Source organism: Cynocephalus volans, chromosome 2, assembly GCF_027409185.1.
Source record: "Cynocephalus volans isolate mCynVol1 chromosome 2, mCynVol1.pri, whole genome shotgun sequence".
Lineage (NCBI taxonomy): Eukaryota > Metazoa > Chordata > Mammalia > Dermoptera > Cynocephalidae > Cynocephalus > Cynocephalus volans.
Window position 1 is genome coordinate 13,099,171 of NC_084461.1, and position 13,478 is coordinate 13,112,648.

The window sequence follows — 13,478 nt, forward strand, 5'->3', positions numbered from 1 at the left end:
GTTCTAGCTGATGACAGTGACATAACATCAAACTTAAGTTGTCCCTGATAAGGATTGATATTCAGGTTCAGCTTCTGCTGAGGCCAGAGACTGGTAATGAAGTGTAATGAGATGTTTTGTTTTATGTATACAATGCGGAATGATTAAATCAAGCCATTTGGCCATAATAAGTGGTCGGTGCATCCCTGAACAGAGAATATACACTGTGACTGATACCACAAATATCAAGTTAGACCAAGCAAATTCCAGAATATTAGCCCTGGGAGGACCCTTGGAGACAGCCTGTTCATTTTACAGACGAGGAGACTGAGTCTAGAGAGATTGCAATGATGGATGTAGTTAACACAATCAGAAAATACCAGGTAGAGGGCAGAATGAGCGAACCCAGATGCCCAGCACAGTGGCACCTGCATTGATGCTCAGTTTCTTTCCTGCTAAGAAAACCATCTTAATCGTCCTCTGTAATGACAACAAATACTAAAGCAGACCTCAAGGTCCACTGTGATTTGCACCCAGTGACACACGGTAATTAACTCTCTTTCTTGACCATTCAACATCTGTGGAGACATTTAAACCTCATCTCTGTAAGACTGAAAGCAAAGAAAACAAGGTCTGTTTTGGTGGCAAACCTAAATCCCATGTGAAGACATAGGTATGAAGCTAAAAATACTGAATTTCAAAGTCTTTGGTATAAAAGAGCCTAGAACCCTTAAAGATTCATTAAGCAAAAATCCCCTGAACAGCTCTAAAGAATGAAAATGGGAGAGGAGATGGGGGAACACAGGGTTACGGAATCACAAAATCCTCCCATCACCTGTCTGTGAGTGGAGTTATGACAAGCCTGTCAGTGCAGCCCAAAAATTCATTCTGATATATGAAAGCTACATCTGTGATGTGGACCATCATCTTGTCAGAATCTTCATTAAAATAAAATCTGCACTGTTTCAGCCACTCGAAGTCCGTAGGGCTCTTGATATGCTTGTGACACTGAAATGCACAAGGTATGTATTAAAACTGAGACAAGAATCATTTATTAAATATACACATTAGCATTCATGTAGGTCATCAAGTGAAATAAATGGAACTCAAAGACTACCCCACTGGTTCAGAGATGTCAACTCTATCACCATCCAACCCATTCAATTATTGATCAACAAAAAAGAAACTTTAGAATATACAGAAATAGGAAAATTCAAGAATAATATTATGCCCCCAATTTAAATGGCCTGATTTATTTTAACAGTAAGATATTCATTTCTTAAATTTCACCCTCCAATGCCCAATACCATAGTCCTAACGATGAAATACAATCTATGAAAAAGATATTTTAGCATACAAAGACAGAACTAAACAATCTCTTTAGGAAAAAGAAATCTCTTAAGATTACGACCAAGTACATCATTGGGTTTTTAACCCATTTTTTTTTTCTAGGAATGACAGTTGGCCAAAACTTTTAACATCTAAATGACAGGTTATTACCCAGCAATACTTTTTTCTGAATTTTTTAACCAAAATTTTAGGCCACTTTAATCATTTTTCTTTGACAAAGGAGAAATCTAAAATTACCCTGAGCCCTTTCTTTCTCAGAGAGGCAAACAGTGTGCTTAACTATTAAGAGAGAAGATTAGCACACAATAGCTTGATTGTGCTGCCTTTATTTCCACAAAGTCAGAACAAATCTTTCATAATCTTTTTAATATAACAGAGTGAGACACGATCCAGAAAGTTATTATGAAAATGAGAGTGTCTTGCCGCTTATCTAATGTTGTGTTTTACAGCAGAGGACAAATTTCACATCTTTTCACATTTCCTATTCTCTATGGCTACTAAACTCTCTTCTTCCACCCTGTTCTCTCTTTAAAGGCAAAAATCTGCATGACACCTGAATGTCACAGCTATTTTAAGAAAGATCATTTGCAATCAGTGACATAGAATGTAGCAAAACTTGTAAAAGATGTGATGTTTCAAAAGCCTTAAAGGAAGTCCTAAAGAGCCCAATTAGCAATATTAATAATAATTTCTGTAGCAAGAAACCAGCGATCTTCAATTAACAACTAAAAAGAGCACAAGACAAACGAAAGCTTTTCAGGATGCTGTATGACATTTTTGCATTAAAATAACCACATAATAATTTTATCAGTTGGTTAGAGTGCAGCTTTATAACACCAAGGTCACTGGTTCAGACCCCCCATACCAGCCAGCAGCCAAAAATAATAATAATAATAATTTTAAAATAAACTCAATTGCCTCAATAACACTTTAGCATAGATCATCAGAAAATGACTGAGATTTTGGTCACAGACAGAAAAGACTATGCGACAAACAAGCTCTGAGTGTGAAGATGATTCTTTGCCTGAATTTAATCTTTTCTTTGAATTCAATCAAACTAATTCCAGTGAGTAAACACAGATAGTGTCTAGTATTTGCATTTCTGTATATGCCGCAGCAATTATAAAGAATTTACCAGGTCATCAAAGATATCCCTTTGGTGCACATGAATAGTAATCAAAGTCTCATATTTAACCCGTTCCATGGAACTCAGATCCTTCGTGGTGATGTCTATCAGTGTGTTTAGTAGCTCCAGGAAAGACTGATTGGTTTTATGCATGATTTTTTTATCAAACTTGGCATTTCTAAGGGCTTCTTCTGAATCCCGTGTCCATATCATTTGAATTCCTAATAATCCAACCTTATGGAAATAAAAAAGGCTTTATGAGTGTGTGTGGCATATTTATACATTTAAATAGAAATTACAGCACAATGAATAGTTGTGATTATTATGCAAATGTAAAGCCTTGATTACATCAATCTGATACCTTGTTTCACAACCTATGGAAATTCTATTTCTTGTCATTATAAGTCATTTATGTTTGTCACATTTCTCCCTAGATGGATTTTAAGTTACTCACAGGTAAAGAATATGTTGTCTTAAACTTGGTTTACCCAAACTAGCACAGCGTTTACACAGAGTACTCACAAAATCCTTAGTGATCACATGACTAAGGAAACATTGTTTCCTGTATGTTAATGCTAAAATATATTTTTTTCATTTTTTTAATAAAGCACCCACTCAGTATATTTTATGATTTTTATACATTGTAAAGGGATTCAGTAGGGGAAAAAGTGTTTTAAGTTAAAGACAATACATCAAATATCTCTACAACCCAAATACATGTTTAAGTCTATAAAATAAACACACACACACACACACACACACACGAGGGTACTTCAAAAAGTTTGTGGAAAAATAGAACTGAAGGATAATGCTAAGTTTTCCATGAACTTTTTGAAGTACCCTCATATATATATATATGTATATATATATATATCTGTGTGTGTGTGTATAGTAATCTGTGTTGAAATCTTTTATCTACAATTAATGAATTCTTATGAAAATTTTAATATTGGTTCAGGGTGAAATGACAGTCATTTGTGAAGCTTACAATAGGCAACGCCTGAGATCTAAGATGACTATTTTATAAAAAATACTTTCTAATTTCAATACACTGACCTGAGCAGGGAAGGAAGAAAGAAATTCAATCAGTTGGAAACCTGTTTCTTGAATATTTGCAGCTGCCTGTCGAATCACAAGATGTAATGAGGACCGAGATTCTTCCAAGAGAGAATTAAGCCAAGCTTCTACTTTGCCCTCTGCCATCACAGGTTTATCCAATTCAATCGTCTCACCCTCTCGAGATGAAATTGACAGGATTTGATCATAGATCTATGTTAGAAGCCAAAAAAAAAATAGCTATCTTCATATAAAAAAATGAAAAATTATTTTTGATTTTTCCTGTCAATGTTATCCTTTCCATAGAAAGTTAAGCTACCGGTTATAAATTACAAGGCAAAATATAATATAAATCAATTCTAAAGCAATTTTTTAAAGTTAGTCATGAATTCTCAAAGGGAATATTAAATCAATTCCAAATAATCTATATTCTAAGGAGGAATACTTATTTTCTAAAAAATATTTAATGCAAAGGTGATGATAAAAAAAAATTTCTAAAATTTCTCTAATGAAATGAGACTCTCTAAGAGGCTATCATTCTACAGCACAAGATAATCAAGTTGACACTTGCAATGACCTGGTCAATATGATCAATGGAAAAACCATACAAGGTAATCCCAATTATATACCAGACATGGTGCTCTTTACAGGAGCTGTTGGTCACACATACTGTTTTCTAATTCAAACCCAGTGCCTATTCTGGTCATTTCACTTTAGTTTCCATGCAGCATGGTATAATGAGAATAGCACAGTATTTGGAGTTCTATGATATAGATGCAAAGGGGCCCCTTCCATTCACTGTTGTAGGACAACATTTCTGAGACTAAATTTCTTGCCTGTAATAAGTCATTAAAAATCATGCTCTTCTTACTTCCCTTCCCATCTCACAAGCTACTCATGCCAATTAAACAAAATAACACAAACTTTAAAGTAAACACAAATGTTTGCTGATGTTTCTGTTCTTTGAAAAAATGGAAAGTTGTCCCTTTGGGCTCAGATTTAGTGCTGTGCAATGAAGTCCTCCTTAGTTGTAGACAGAAGTGATCTACTAAAAAGCTTATGAGCCTTAAGTCAAACGGCCCCTCACTTGCACAGACCTTTTCCAATGTCCTGAATATAAATTTGTATTTATAATTTTACAAGATTTAAGGCCCACAAAATCAGGATCAGCCCTTGGTTATAGACACCTTACGGCAGAAACAACAAAAACCAAACGCAAGGCTATCTTAAGAAATAATTGCTATGAACAGAGGCTAAAATGTTGTTCGCATTTAATCAACAAATGAGGAAGTGTTAGTTATCTTCAATGTACAACTTGAGACAGGAGAAGCTTTGCTCTTGGACCATGAAGTCCCAGCGCAGCAGAAGGACTTAAGAGAAACATCAGGAAGAACTACCTGGTTAATTTAGTCCCTGCTTTCAATGCACATGTACAATAGATCAACAAGAAACATTGATTTTGAATCATTAAAATCCATCTGTCTTTTCTTCCTCCCTGTCCCTTCTATCAAGGCTTTGTTACAGCAGTTCACCCTTTTCCATCCTGACTTTGCAATCACTTCCAACACTGGTTTTCTTGTCCCCTTTCATTCCACCTCCTACACTGCACCAGAGAATCTTTCAAAAACATAAATCAGGTTGCTATCCTGCTTAAAAGCCTCCCTGGCTTTTTGTTACATTCAGGAGGAAGTAAACATTCCATAGTGTGATGCACTCGACCTTTGGAATCTGGCTCATGCCTTCTTCTCCCTTCACTTAGCACTCCCTGGTGTGGGTTAATTGTGTCCCCCAAAAGGTATTGAATTTCTAACTGCTGGTACCTGTGAACGTGACATCTGCAAATAGTTTTTGCAGATGCAGTCAAGATAAAGTTGTACTAGATTAGGGTGTCCTAATAAGAAGAGGTGTCCTTATAGGAAGAGGAAAATTTAGACACAAAGACACAGACTCGTGTGTCTGTGGGAGAATGCCACATGAAGTTAGAAGCAGACACCGAAGGGGCTTGTCTGCAACCCGAAGTGCCAACAGTCACCAGAAACTACAACAGAGACGTGGAACAGATTCTTCTGCAGAGCCTGCAGTCGTACCAAACCCTGTTCACACCTCATTTTGGACTTCCAGACTCCAGAACTTTCAAAGAATATATTTCTATTGCTTTAAGCCACAGCAACCCTAGGAAACTAATATACTCCCTCACACACACACACCCTGACATCCTAGGGCTGCTGTGGCATAAAACAACTGAAGAAGGGAGGCACGGTCTTTGCTCGGGCCCTTCCTTCTTACTGGACCATGCCCCCTTCCTCACCTCCCTGGTTGTGTTTCATTCATCTTCAAAAAATCAATTCAAGTTTATGTTCTCCTGCAGGAAGCCTTCCCTGACATCTCCATACAGCCCAGTTAGGGCTCCCTGATGGACATTCCCATGCTTCCTGTGTTTAATACAAGTACAATAATAATAATTCAAATCCAAAATCATCAACAATTGCCAAATTTCTCCTGAAGACCATGCTGTGTAAAAACAATTTCAATGCTGATTATGACATATTCTTCCTTGGAAGTCCAGGACCAGAATCATGTCTGGCACATAGCAAGGGACTTGACCTCAACAACTGCAACGACTGTTGTTTAATTGCTGTCTGTAGAATCATCTACACTGCACTAACTGCACTCTATAGACAACATCTGTTTACTTCTCTATCCCCCGTGCCCCCCCCAAGAGCACGAGTTCCCTGAAGGTTGGTACTTGCATTGGTCACCAAGACATCGGGCACTTCGATAAATGTAAATTGCATGAATAAATGAATGCTACTAAAGGTTTGTATGAGCACCAAGTGGAAGTGACCACAAACATGAAGGATGACTTTCCTAGAGAATTTGGGGTGGAGGGGGATGGATTAGACAATATCTTTTGGCAGCTGTACAAGTATAGTCTCCCTCAAGATGAATGGCGTCTTTTGGGTCCCATACAACTCTATGATTCTATGAACATGTTGGGAGTGTAAAAAAAATTAAAAGTTTTAATAAACATCTAAAATATCTGAAATCTGATTAAAACAATCAAATCACTGCAGCAATTCTGTTTAATCAAGGCACTATTTTATGAACAATTGGTGTCTTTGTCTTGCTGGATTTCTAAGTAGTTAACTTGGCATGTGCAGCCATGAATGCTACCTACAATGCATTTTTAATTATATTTAAGCTATCATTTTTTATTTAAATCTACACTTTAGATATTAAGAAATCACAGTATTAATGGTAAATTGGGCCCCAAAGTTTGTTTTTAATCACTGGTCAAAAGTTAATGGACAGGAAAGTAGCCCTTTGCAAGCACAATCTCAGAGAGCTAATTTATAAAGACAGTTGAGATTCTGAGATACGGTGACTGTTGGCCAGCAATTAGAATTAGGCAAACCTTTTCATGGAACTTGACCATTTTAATGTTGTCAAACACATTCAGCAAATGAGCTTGTATGGTGTGGGAGTCTGATGCCTGCCCCAGAATCTCCAGAAGGGCAGGATCCGAGACGAAAAAGAACCGAGGAAAGCAAAGTCGTTTTTTCTCCAAGTATCTAAGTGCAGAGGGAAAAGATAAACTTTTATAAATACACAAAGCTGATCTGTCGAGGAATAAATTAACCTGGATGGGAAAAAGAAGAAAGATTGCGTGACAATCTGATTTTCCCACGTGATTTCTCAGTGGTTTTGGTTTTCTGATTTGTTACAAGTTTTGTCAAATAGCTGGAGTCCCTCATTTTCTTAAAGTCTTACTTTTATGCTAATAATTTTGTTTGCTTTAGCTTTTTCCTTTCTAACCCTTTCGCTTTCTCTCTGGCCTGATCCTTGTGATAGACTGCATGACAATCATGTCGAGTCTACACCAAGAACCTACCGTGGTGCCTGAAACATGGTTGATCATGCTAAGTAATCATTGTGGCTAAAAAGAATAATATAGCATCGTTTGAGATCCAGAATCCTTTTTGTCAAACATTCTTCAATGGTTACTTGAATTGATCCAACAATTTCATAAAGTGGATCAAATTATTATTACCTGAGAGCCCATTTTGCTAAAAAGTTATGGTGGAGGAATTACTTGCAAGTGGTTTTGCTTTAGAGTAGACAGTTAAAGGGTGCTTTCCTGATACTGGCATTGGCTATGATCATGCTGTTTAATAATGCCAGCTTAGGACAATTGTCTAAAGGAAAGGTTCATGGTGATACTCTATAGCATAGACCTTTGGGGTGCCCATCATTTAAATTAGAGTAAACTTGTAAATACTTGCTAAGGAGAATCTTGGCCTTACCCCTAGTTCCTACCTCCATATGTAGCGGGGTAGACAACCCTTTAGGTATGGTCTTGTTTAGACTCTTCAACTTTCCTAAAAGAATACCAACCTCAACAGCTCCCCAACCAAATGCCAAAGTCCATGAAATTTTTTTTAAAGGTGGCCAAATATTTTTTAAGTGAATATATTTTTATTCTGCAAAATCTGATATAAAATTTAAATGGAAAGTATATAAAATGATTTACTATTATTTATTGTAATTGAAATGGGAAATATAAATATATAAGCATATTCATAAAGCCAAATGATACATTACATCTTGGGCACAGGTGCTGATGGTCAGCTGTGTGCCCCATGAATATGTATAATCAATAAAAATTAAAAATAAATAAATAAAAGAATGGAAACATAAAACCTACTAATTCAGTGACATTTCAGAGTCTGTTAAGCATTTGCCACCAAAGTATTGGGTACCTTGTATTTATTGTTTAATAGTCATTCTGAAGGCTAATCTAAACTCAATCTGACCTAAACTCTGTCATTTAGATATACCATTATTGTTTAAATTTCAGAGGGTCTTTTAAATTTTTTTCTTAACCAGCAGTGCAGATTGCTGATCCTCTGGATTCTTGCCAGAGTTTAAATCTCTCAGATTTTACACTATCCAATACCTTCCACCAACTTGGACAAGAAAATGATATTCATGAAAGATCTGTTGTTGAAGTGCATGCAGTCATTCACTCCCTTATTTCCCTGGATCAAGCCATTCTGTTAGAAAGACTCACGCTTGGCTCATACTGTGATAAGAAAGTAGGTGAGGATTCTGCTCAGGATTCCCTTTTAAGAGGACACACAATAGAACTGTCTCCAAGGCAACAATTTAAGGACCAAAAAAAAAAAAAAATGTTTTTCTGCATTATTATAAAGCAACTTGTACCTTTTGTCTTGTGGATTCTATGAATGTTGCACCTAACCATACATCACTCTTTGCTCTGGTCTCTAGGAAGAGACTCTGGTCTCTGAATTTGAGCTTCCTTTATGATTTTGCTCTGGACCAGTTTTACCATCTTAGCCCTTCTTTATTAGCCCTTCTTTTCCTTTGACTTTAACTTTCTCATTACTTCATTATTTTCAGTAGCCATCTCTAAATTTTTTCTGGTTAGCCAAGAATAGATAAGCAATTCAAATTACTTACATGTTATCATACAGGTATTTCTTCCGTTTTCAGTTTAGTCATTTTGTTGTTGTTGTTGTTGTTCAAGTTTGATGAACATCTCTATTTACTTCACAGAGATGCTTCTAAAATGCCATTAGAAGCCCAGTATTTTAACCATCACCTTTGTCTATGAGAGCAGCCTGGCTTAGGTGACCAGGTTCCTCAGTGAACAGGACAAGCTAGCTATTCACAGGACACTATGACAAGTCATGAGGACGTGAGGATGGACCCATGGGGAAAGGTCATCTATCTCTCAAAGTTGGCCAAGGAAACATCATTATTTAGGTTAAATGCTCAAAATGAGCATATCTGCTAGCAGTGTCAGTGTACACTTACAATATTACTATTTAACATAATTCTACTTACATAATTTTATTTTGGTTAGCCAAGGGAGAAAAAAGCAAATAAAAAATTTATGACTCTCAGAATTCAGCAAGCCTACATATACATAAGTGTGTGCTTAGATTGATAGATATTATACTAGACACTCATTTCTTCATAATCCTGACCACTTGTGTACACTGTGCGCTGCTTCATGTAAGGAATATCATGAAGTACTTTGGTTCTACAGATGTTTATCCAAGGATTTTATCAGAAAAATAGGCGTACTAATTTTTAAAAAGCAGGAACTATATAAGAACGTTTGCAAGATCTTATCCCAGTCATGGAAGCAGCCTTAAGTTTCATGATTCCAGCATCAGGACAGATCTAGTAAGTGTCTGGAGAGAACATAAGGCTCCAATCTATCAGTTTCATCTGTGCAACATCTTAGCAAAAGAAAACAAATGCAGCTAATGCCACCTAGTCTCTCTGTTCCCTTCCATCTCTAGGATAATGAGAACTTTCAAAGAGCCAGTGAACTTACCCAGTAAGGGATTTCTGACATATCTCTAACTGGTCCAGCAAGTGCGGTAATAGTTGACCCATGGTCTCATCTCCGACACAACACTGAACTACATTTGGCATTTCGTGTGCCCGAGTCATGATCTTCACCCAAGATTTATCTATATTGGAAAAGCGCTTGGCTTCCTATAAGAATGAGAAAACAAAGCATACTTGGACCCACAATGAGATCTCGAGGACACATTATCTCATGTATCTCTAGCTGAGGCTAGAGTTCTAACCAATCCGGACACCCAAGCGATACATGCCTAATGTCACACACATTCTGTTCAAATTCTCCTTGGGCACTCTGCACCATATCACCCCCTTTATTAAGTAAGAATCTTGAGCTAAGCCCTGGTACTCCCATCATGTTAATTCAAAACAGAAAACAGGTACAAAATAATAATACAATAGAAGGTAACTTGGGAGGAGAGGCCACCTGCAATTGTTTTTATGGGTTATCTGTAAATGGAGTCAATTTTCTATTTTCAAGTTTTCTACACTGAGCATTGGATTGTTTGCATATTTTAGAAAAAATCAAACATTTCAAAATAAGGAGACAAATTGGTTAAAGGACACAAAGAATGATTGAGTATTGTAATGATGAATAAGCTAACTATCCTGATCTAACCATCACACATTATACACAGTTATTGAAAATCAACATTGTACCCCACATGTATGTATAATAAATTACCTTTAAAAGTTAAGAAAATTAAAAAATTTAACAATAAAAATAAATTAATTAAAGAATAACGAGACAAAATTAATTCTAGTATAGCCCTAATATTGAAAAAAAGTAATAGATTTTTTCAACAAAAATGAAAAATGCAGAGATTATTTTGGGCAGAATATGGATAATTTTTATTTTCTTTCTTAAAGAAAATACTGTGTATTACCAGTGAGTACATACTACCAAATATGACAGCAAGAAATTCCACCTAGCTCATTAAATATTTTGTGAAAAATTTCCACTTTTAAGTCCAATCTTAGATTCTTCTCTTCCCATCAAGAAGAAAAACATGCACAAATATAAAAGCAAAAATAAAGACTTAAAATTTGAGTGTGTGAATACATTTCACTGCTAGCCAAAAAATAAATGATCTGTCTTGGAGTCAGGTAACTGAAATGTCTTCTATAATTACACTGAAAACTAACAAAAGAGAAAGTTAGGAAACCTAAGTGAAGAGAATATTCAGTCTCACCATGCTCAATCTCTCTTTGGTGCACCATGCACCAAATCTCAGGTATATTGTATGTTGTTAAAATTGTATAATCTTGCAAACGACTTAAGCTAATTGAATAAGAATCCTTGAGATCTGGTTAAAATGTTTTTAAAAATATCAAAATATACCCCATATTAGATGATTACAAGTCGAGGAGAAAAATACAGTTGACATCTTGAGAAGAAAGCCTTTTTGTTTTGGAACTGTTTCAATGCAGATTTTCTGCCCTCTGTCTTACGGTACAGATATAGTTGGGTAAAAATGTCAGTAGTAGAAGAACAAATTATCCCACCATTGTCAGGATAACTAAGCCAAAATTCTACACTGTTCCAAATTCTACCTTCAAATTACCTGATGAAGCATATCAATTACGTAGCATGCATTCTTCGTGTTTTTAAGCCTCCGTTTCCTATCAAACCTCACAGCTCTGTAGCACTCTTACTTTCTGATTGTCACCCCTTTCCTTTCCACAGTTTCTTACCCGCTTTGAAGAAAATAGCATCAACAACAATGAGGAAAAGGTGGGGGGAAGGGGTTCAAAAGAGATTAAAATATCATTGCATTTTCGAAGGGATAATTAGTTTTTAGACATTTCTCTAGTTGAAAAACCTGTTGGAATCACAAAGAAAATGTCAAAACCTTGGGCAGCTGCTTGGCAATGTCTCCTCCCACAAAGACGGCTTCTAAATAAATCCACAAGTTTTGCACCATCATCCAGTTCTCGATGATATCTGTTGAGTTGGAAAGGTACTGCACCCATTTTTGAATCTGGGCTTTGAATGGCATATTGTACCTAAAGCAGGAAATATATTCAGTATGTTGTTTTTGTTTTTGCTGTATTGTTTTCAACCTAAAAAGACTTTTAAATCAAAGGTGGACAGAACTGGGTTTTCTTTCCTATTGAGGGAATTGTAGAAACCCAGACAACAAATGAGGAAAGCACAGACTGCCTCCTGCACTTGGTTTTTCTTGAGGTGAGCATTGTCTCCTGAGTGTCTTCACCAAGTGTCGCGAGGGCAAGAAGTGGGCCTTATTTATTTCTGCCTCCTTCCAGCCCACTCTGAATGTGCCCTGCAAAGCAGAGGTACATTAGTAGACACACAGTAAGTCTTGATCTCTGTTAGGGATGCTGAATCCAAATAACCATCCTTTATCTTCTTCCCTCTCAAGTTTCTAGCAGGCACACAATTGGAGGTGGGGTACAGAAATGGTAGCTGCATGTCAGATCTACCACTTAAAATATGTTTTTATTAACTATCAAATACATACAATAGAAAAGTTACAAAGACAATAGAATGAACTCCCCACGTCCAGTGGGACATTATGAAATGGAAAGTTGTGAGTACACTGGATGCTCCTGTGTCATAGCTCCCTGCTCCTGCTACCCAGGAAGCCACGACCCTGGATTCCATTTTTATCAACGTCCTCCTTTCTTCACACTTTGATTGCATCGTATTATATTCTTGAACAATATGTTGTTGTTTTTTTACATGATTTTGAGATTTATGAAAACTATTTCATATCATATGCATTCTTCTAAGACTTGTGTTTTCCAATCAGTATTCTGTTTCTGAGACTTAGCCATACTGATATATTTATTTTCACTGCTCTGTACTATTAATTAAATGAGAATTTCACAATGTGTTTATCCATCGCTCTGGCAGTAGAAGGCTGGGCTCTCTCTAGCTATGCAATGTTGCTGTTATAAACTTCCTTTTTATGTTTCCCAATGGATGTACCACTAATTCTATGACTCAGAGTCAAAATTTATAAACTTTTATATTGATATCATCTTCCTCAATATAACAGAAAAAATATGTGGAACTTAGAGAATGTCTACATTTCTGTGACGATAAAAATACAATAAACCAATAATAGAGTTAGAAATTGGCTCGATGGACAAAGGTCTCATATAAGATTGATGATTTCCTCTGACTATTTTGCTGAAACATCTTCATGCCATATTTACAGATAATTAATTTGAAGAAGCAAAACCTCAAAAGATTTATAACAGTCTGATTATAAATCTTATAAATGTAAGTCCTAACCAAAAAGCTTATGATAACAACAAAGATTATCAAGCATATTTGTCATAGGGCATTGCAACTATTGTCTTAAAAGATTAGAAACATTTTTTCTAGGAAACTACGTTTTTTTAAGCTATAATTTACCATCTTTGTGTTAATTAATTCACGTGTGTTAATATACTTACCACTCTATGTGCTATTTTTGTTACTTTCTTGTTAATCAATAGCATTCTGACCAGCTCTCACCTACAGCAATGGTCATTAAAGCTGTCCCTGCAGGCTCAGGGTGAGGATGGGTGTCTTTTACCAGGACCTTGGGGAAAGTCA

General features: G+C 36.2%; 1 protein-coding gene across 1 annotated transcript in view; it reads right to left on the bottom strand.

Moving 5' to 3' along the window:
• The window catches only part of DNAH5 (dynein axonemal heavy chain 5), a 222,492-nt gene that overhangs the window by 133,364 nt on the left and 75,650 nt on the right, over positions 1 to 13,478 (bottom strand). Inside the window, exons 30-35 of the mRNA XM_063087541.1 lie at positions 11,764 to 11,917; positions 9,879 to 10,042; positions 6,927 to 7,083; positions 3,512 to 3,724; positions 2,465 to 2,689; positions 815 to 987 (exon numbers count right to left, since the gene is read on the bottom strand). Coding sequence (XP_062943611.1) covers positions 815 to 987; positions 2,465 to 2,689; positions 3,512 to 3,724; positions 6,927 to 7,083; positions 9,879 to 10,042; positions 11,764 to 11,917 — 1,086 coding nt within the window. The remainder of the gene's footprint in view (positions 1 to 814; positions 988 to 2,464; positions 2,690 to 3,511; positions 3,725 to 6,926; positions 7,084 to 9,878; positions 10,043 to 11,763; positions 11,918 to 13,478) is intronic.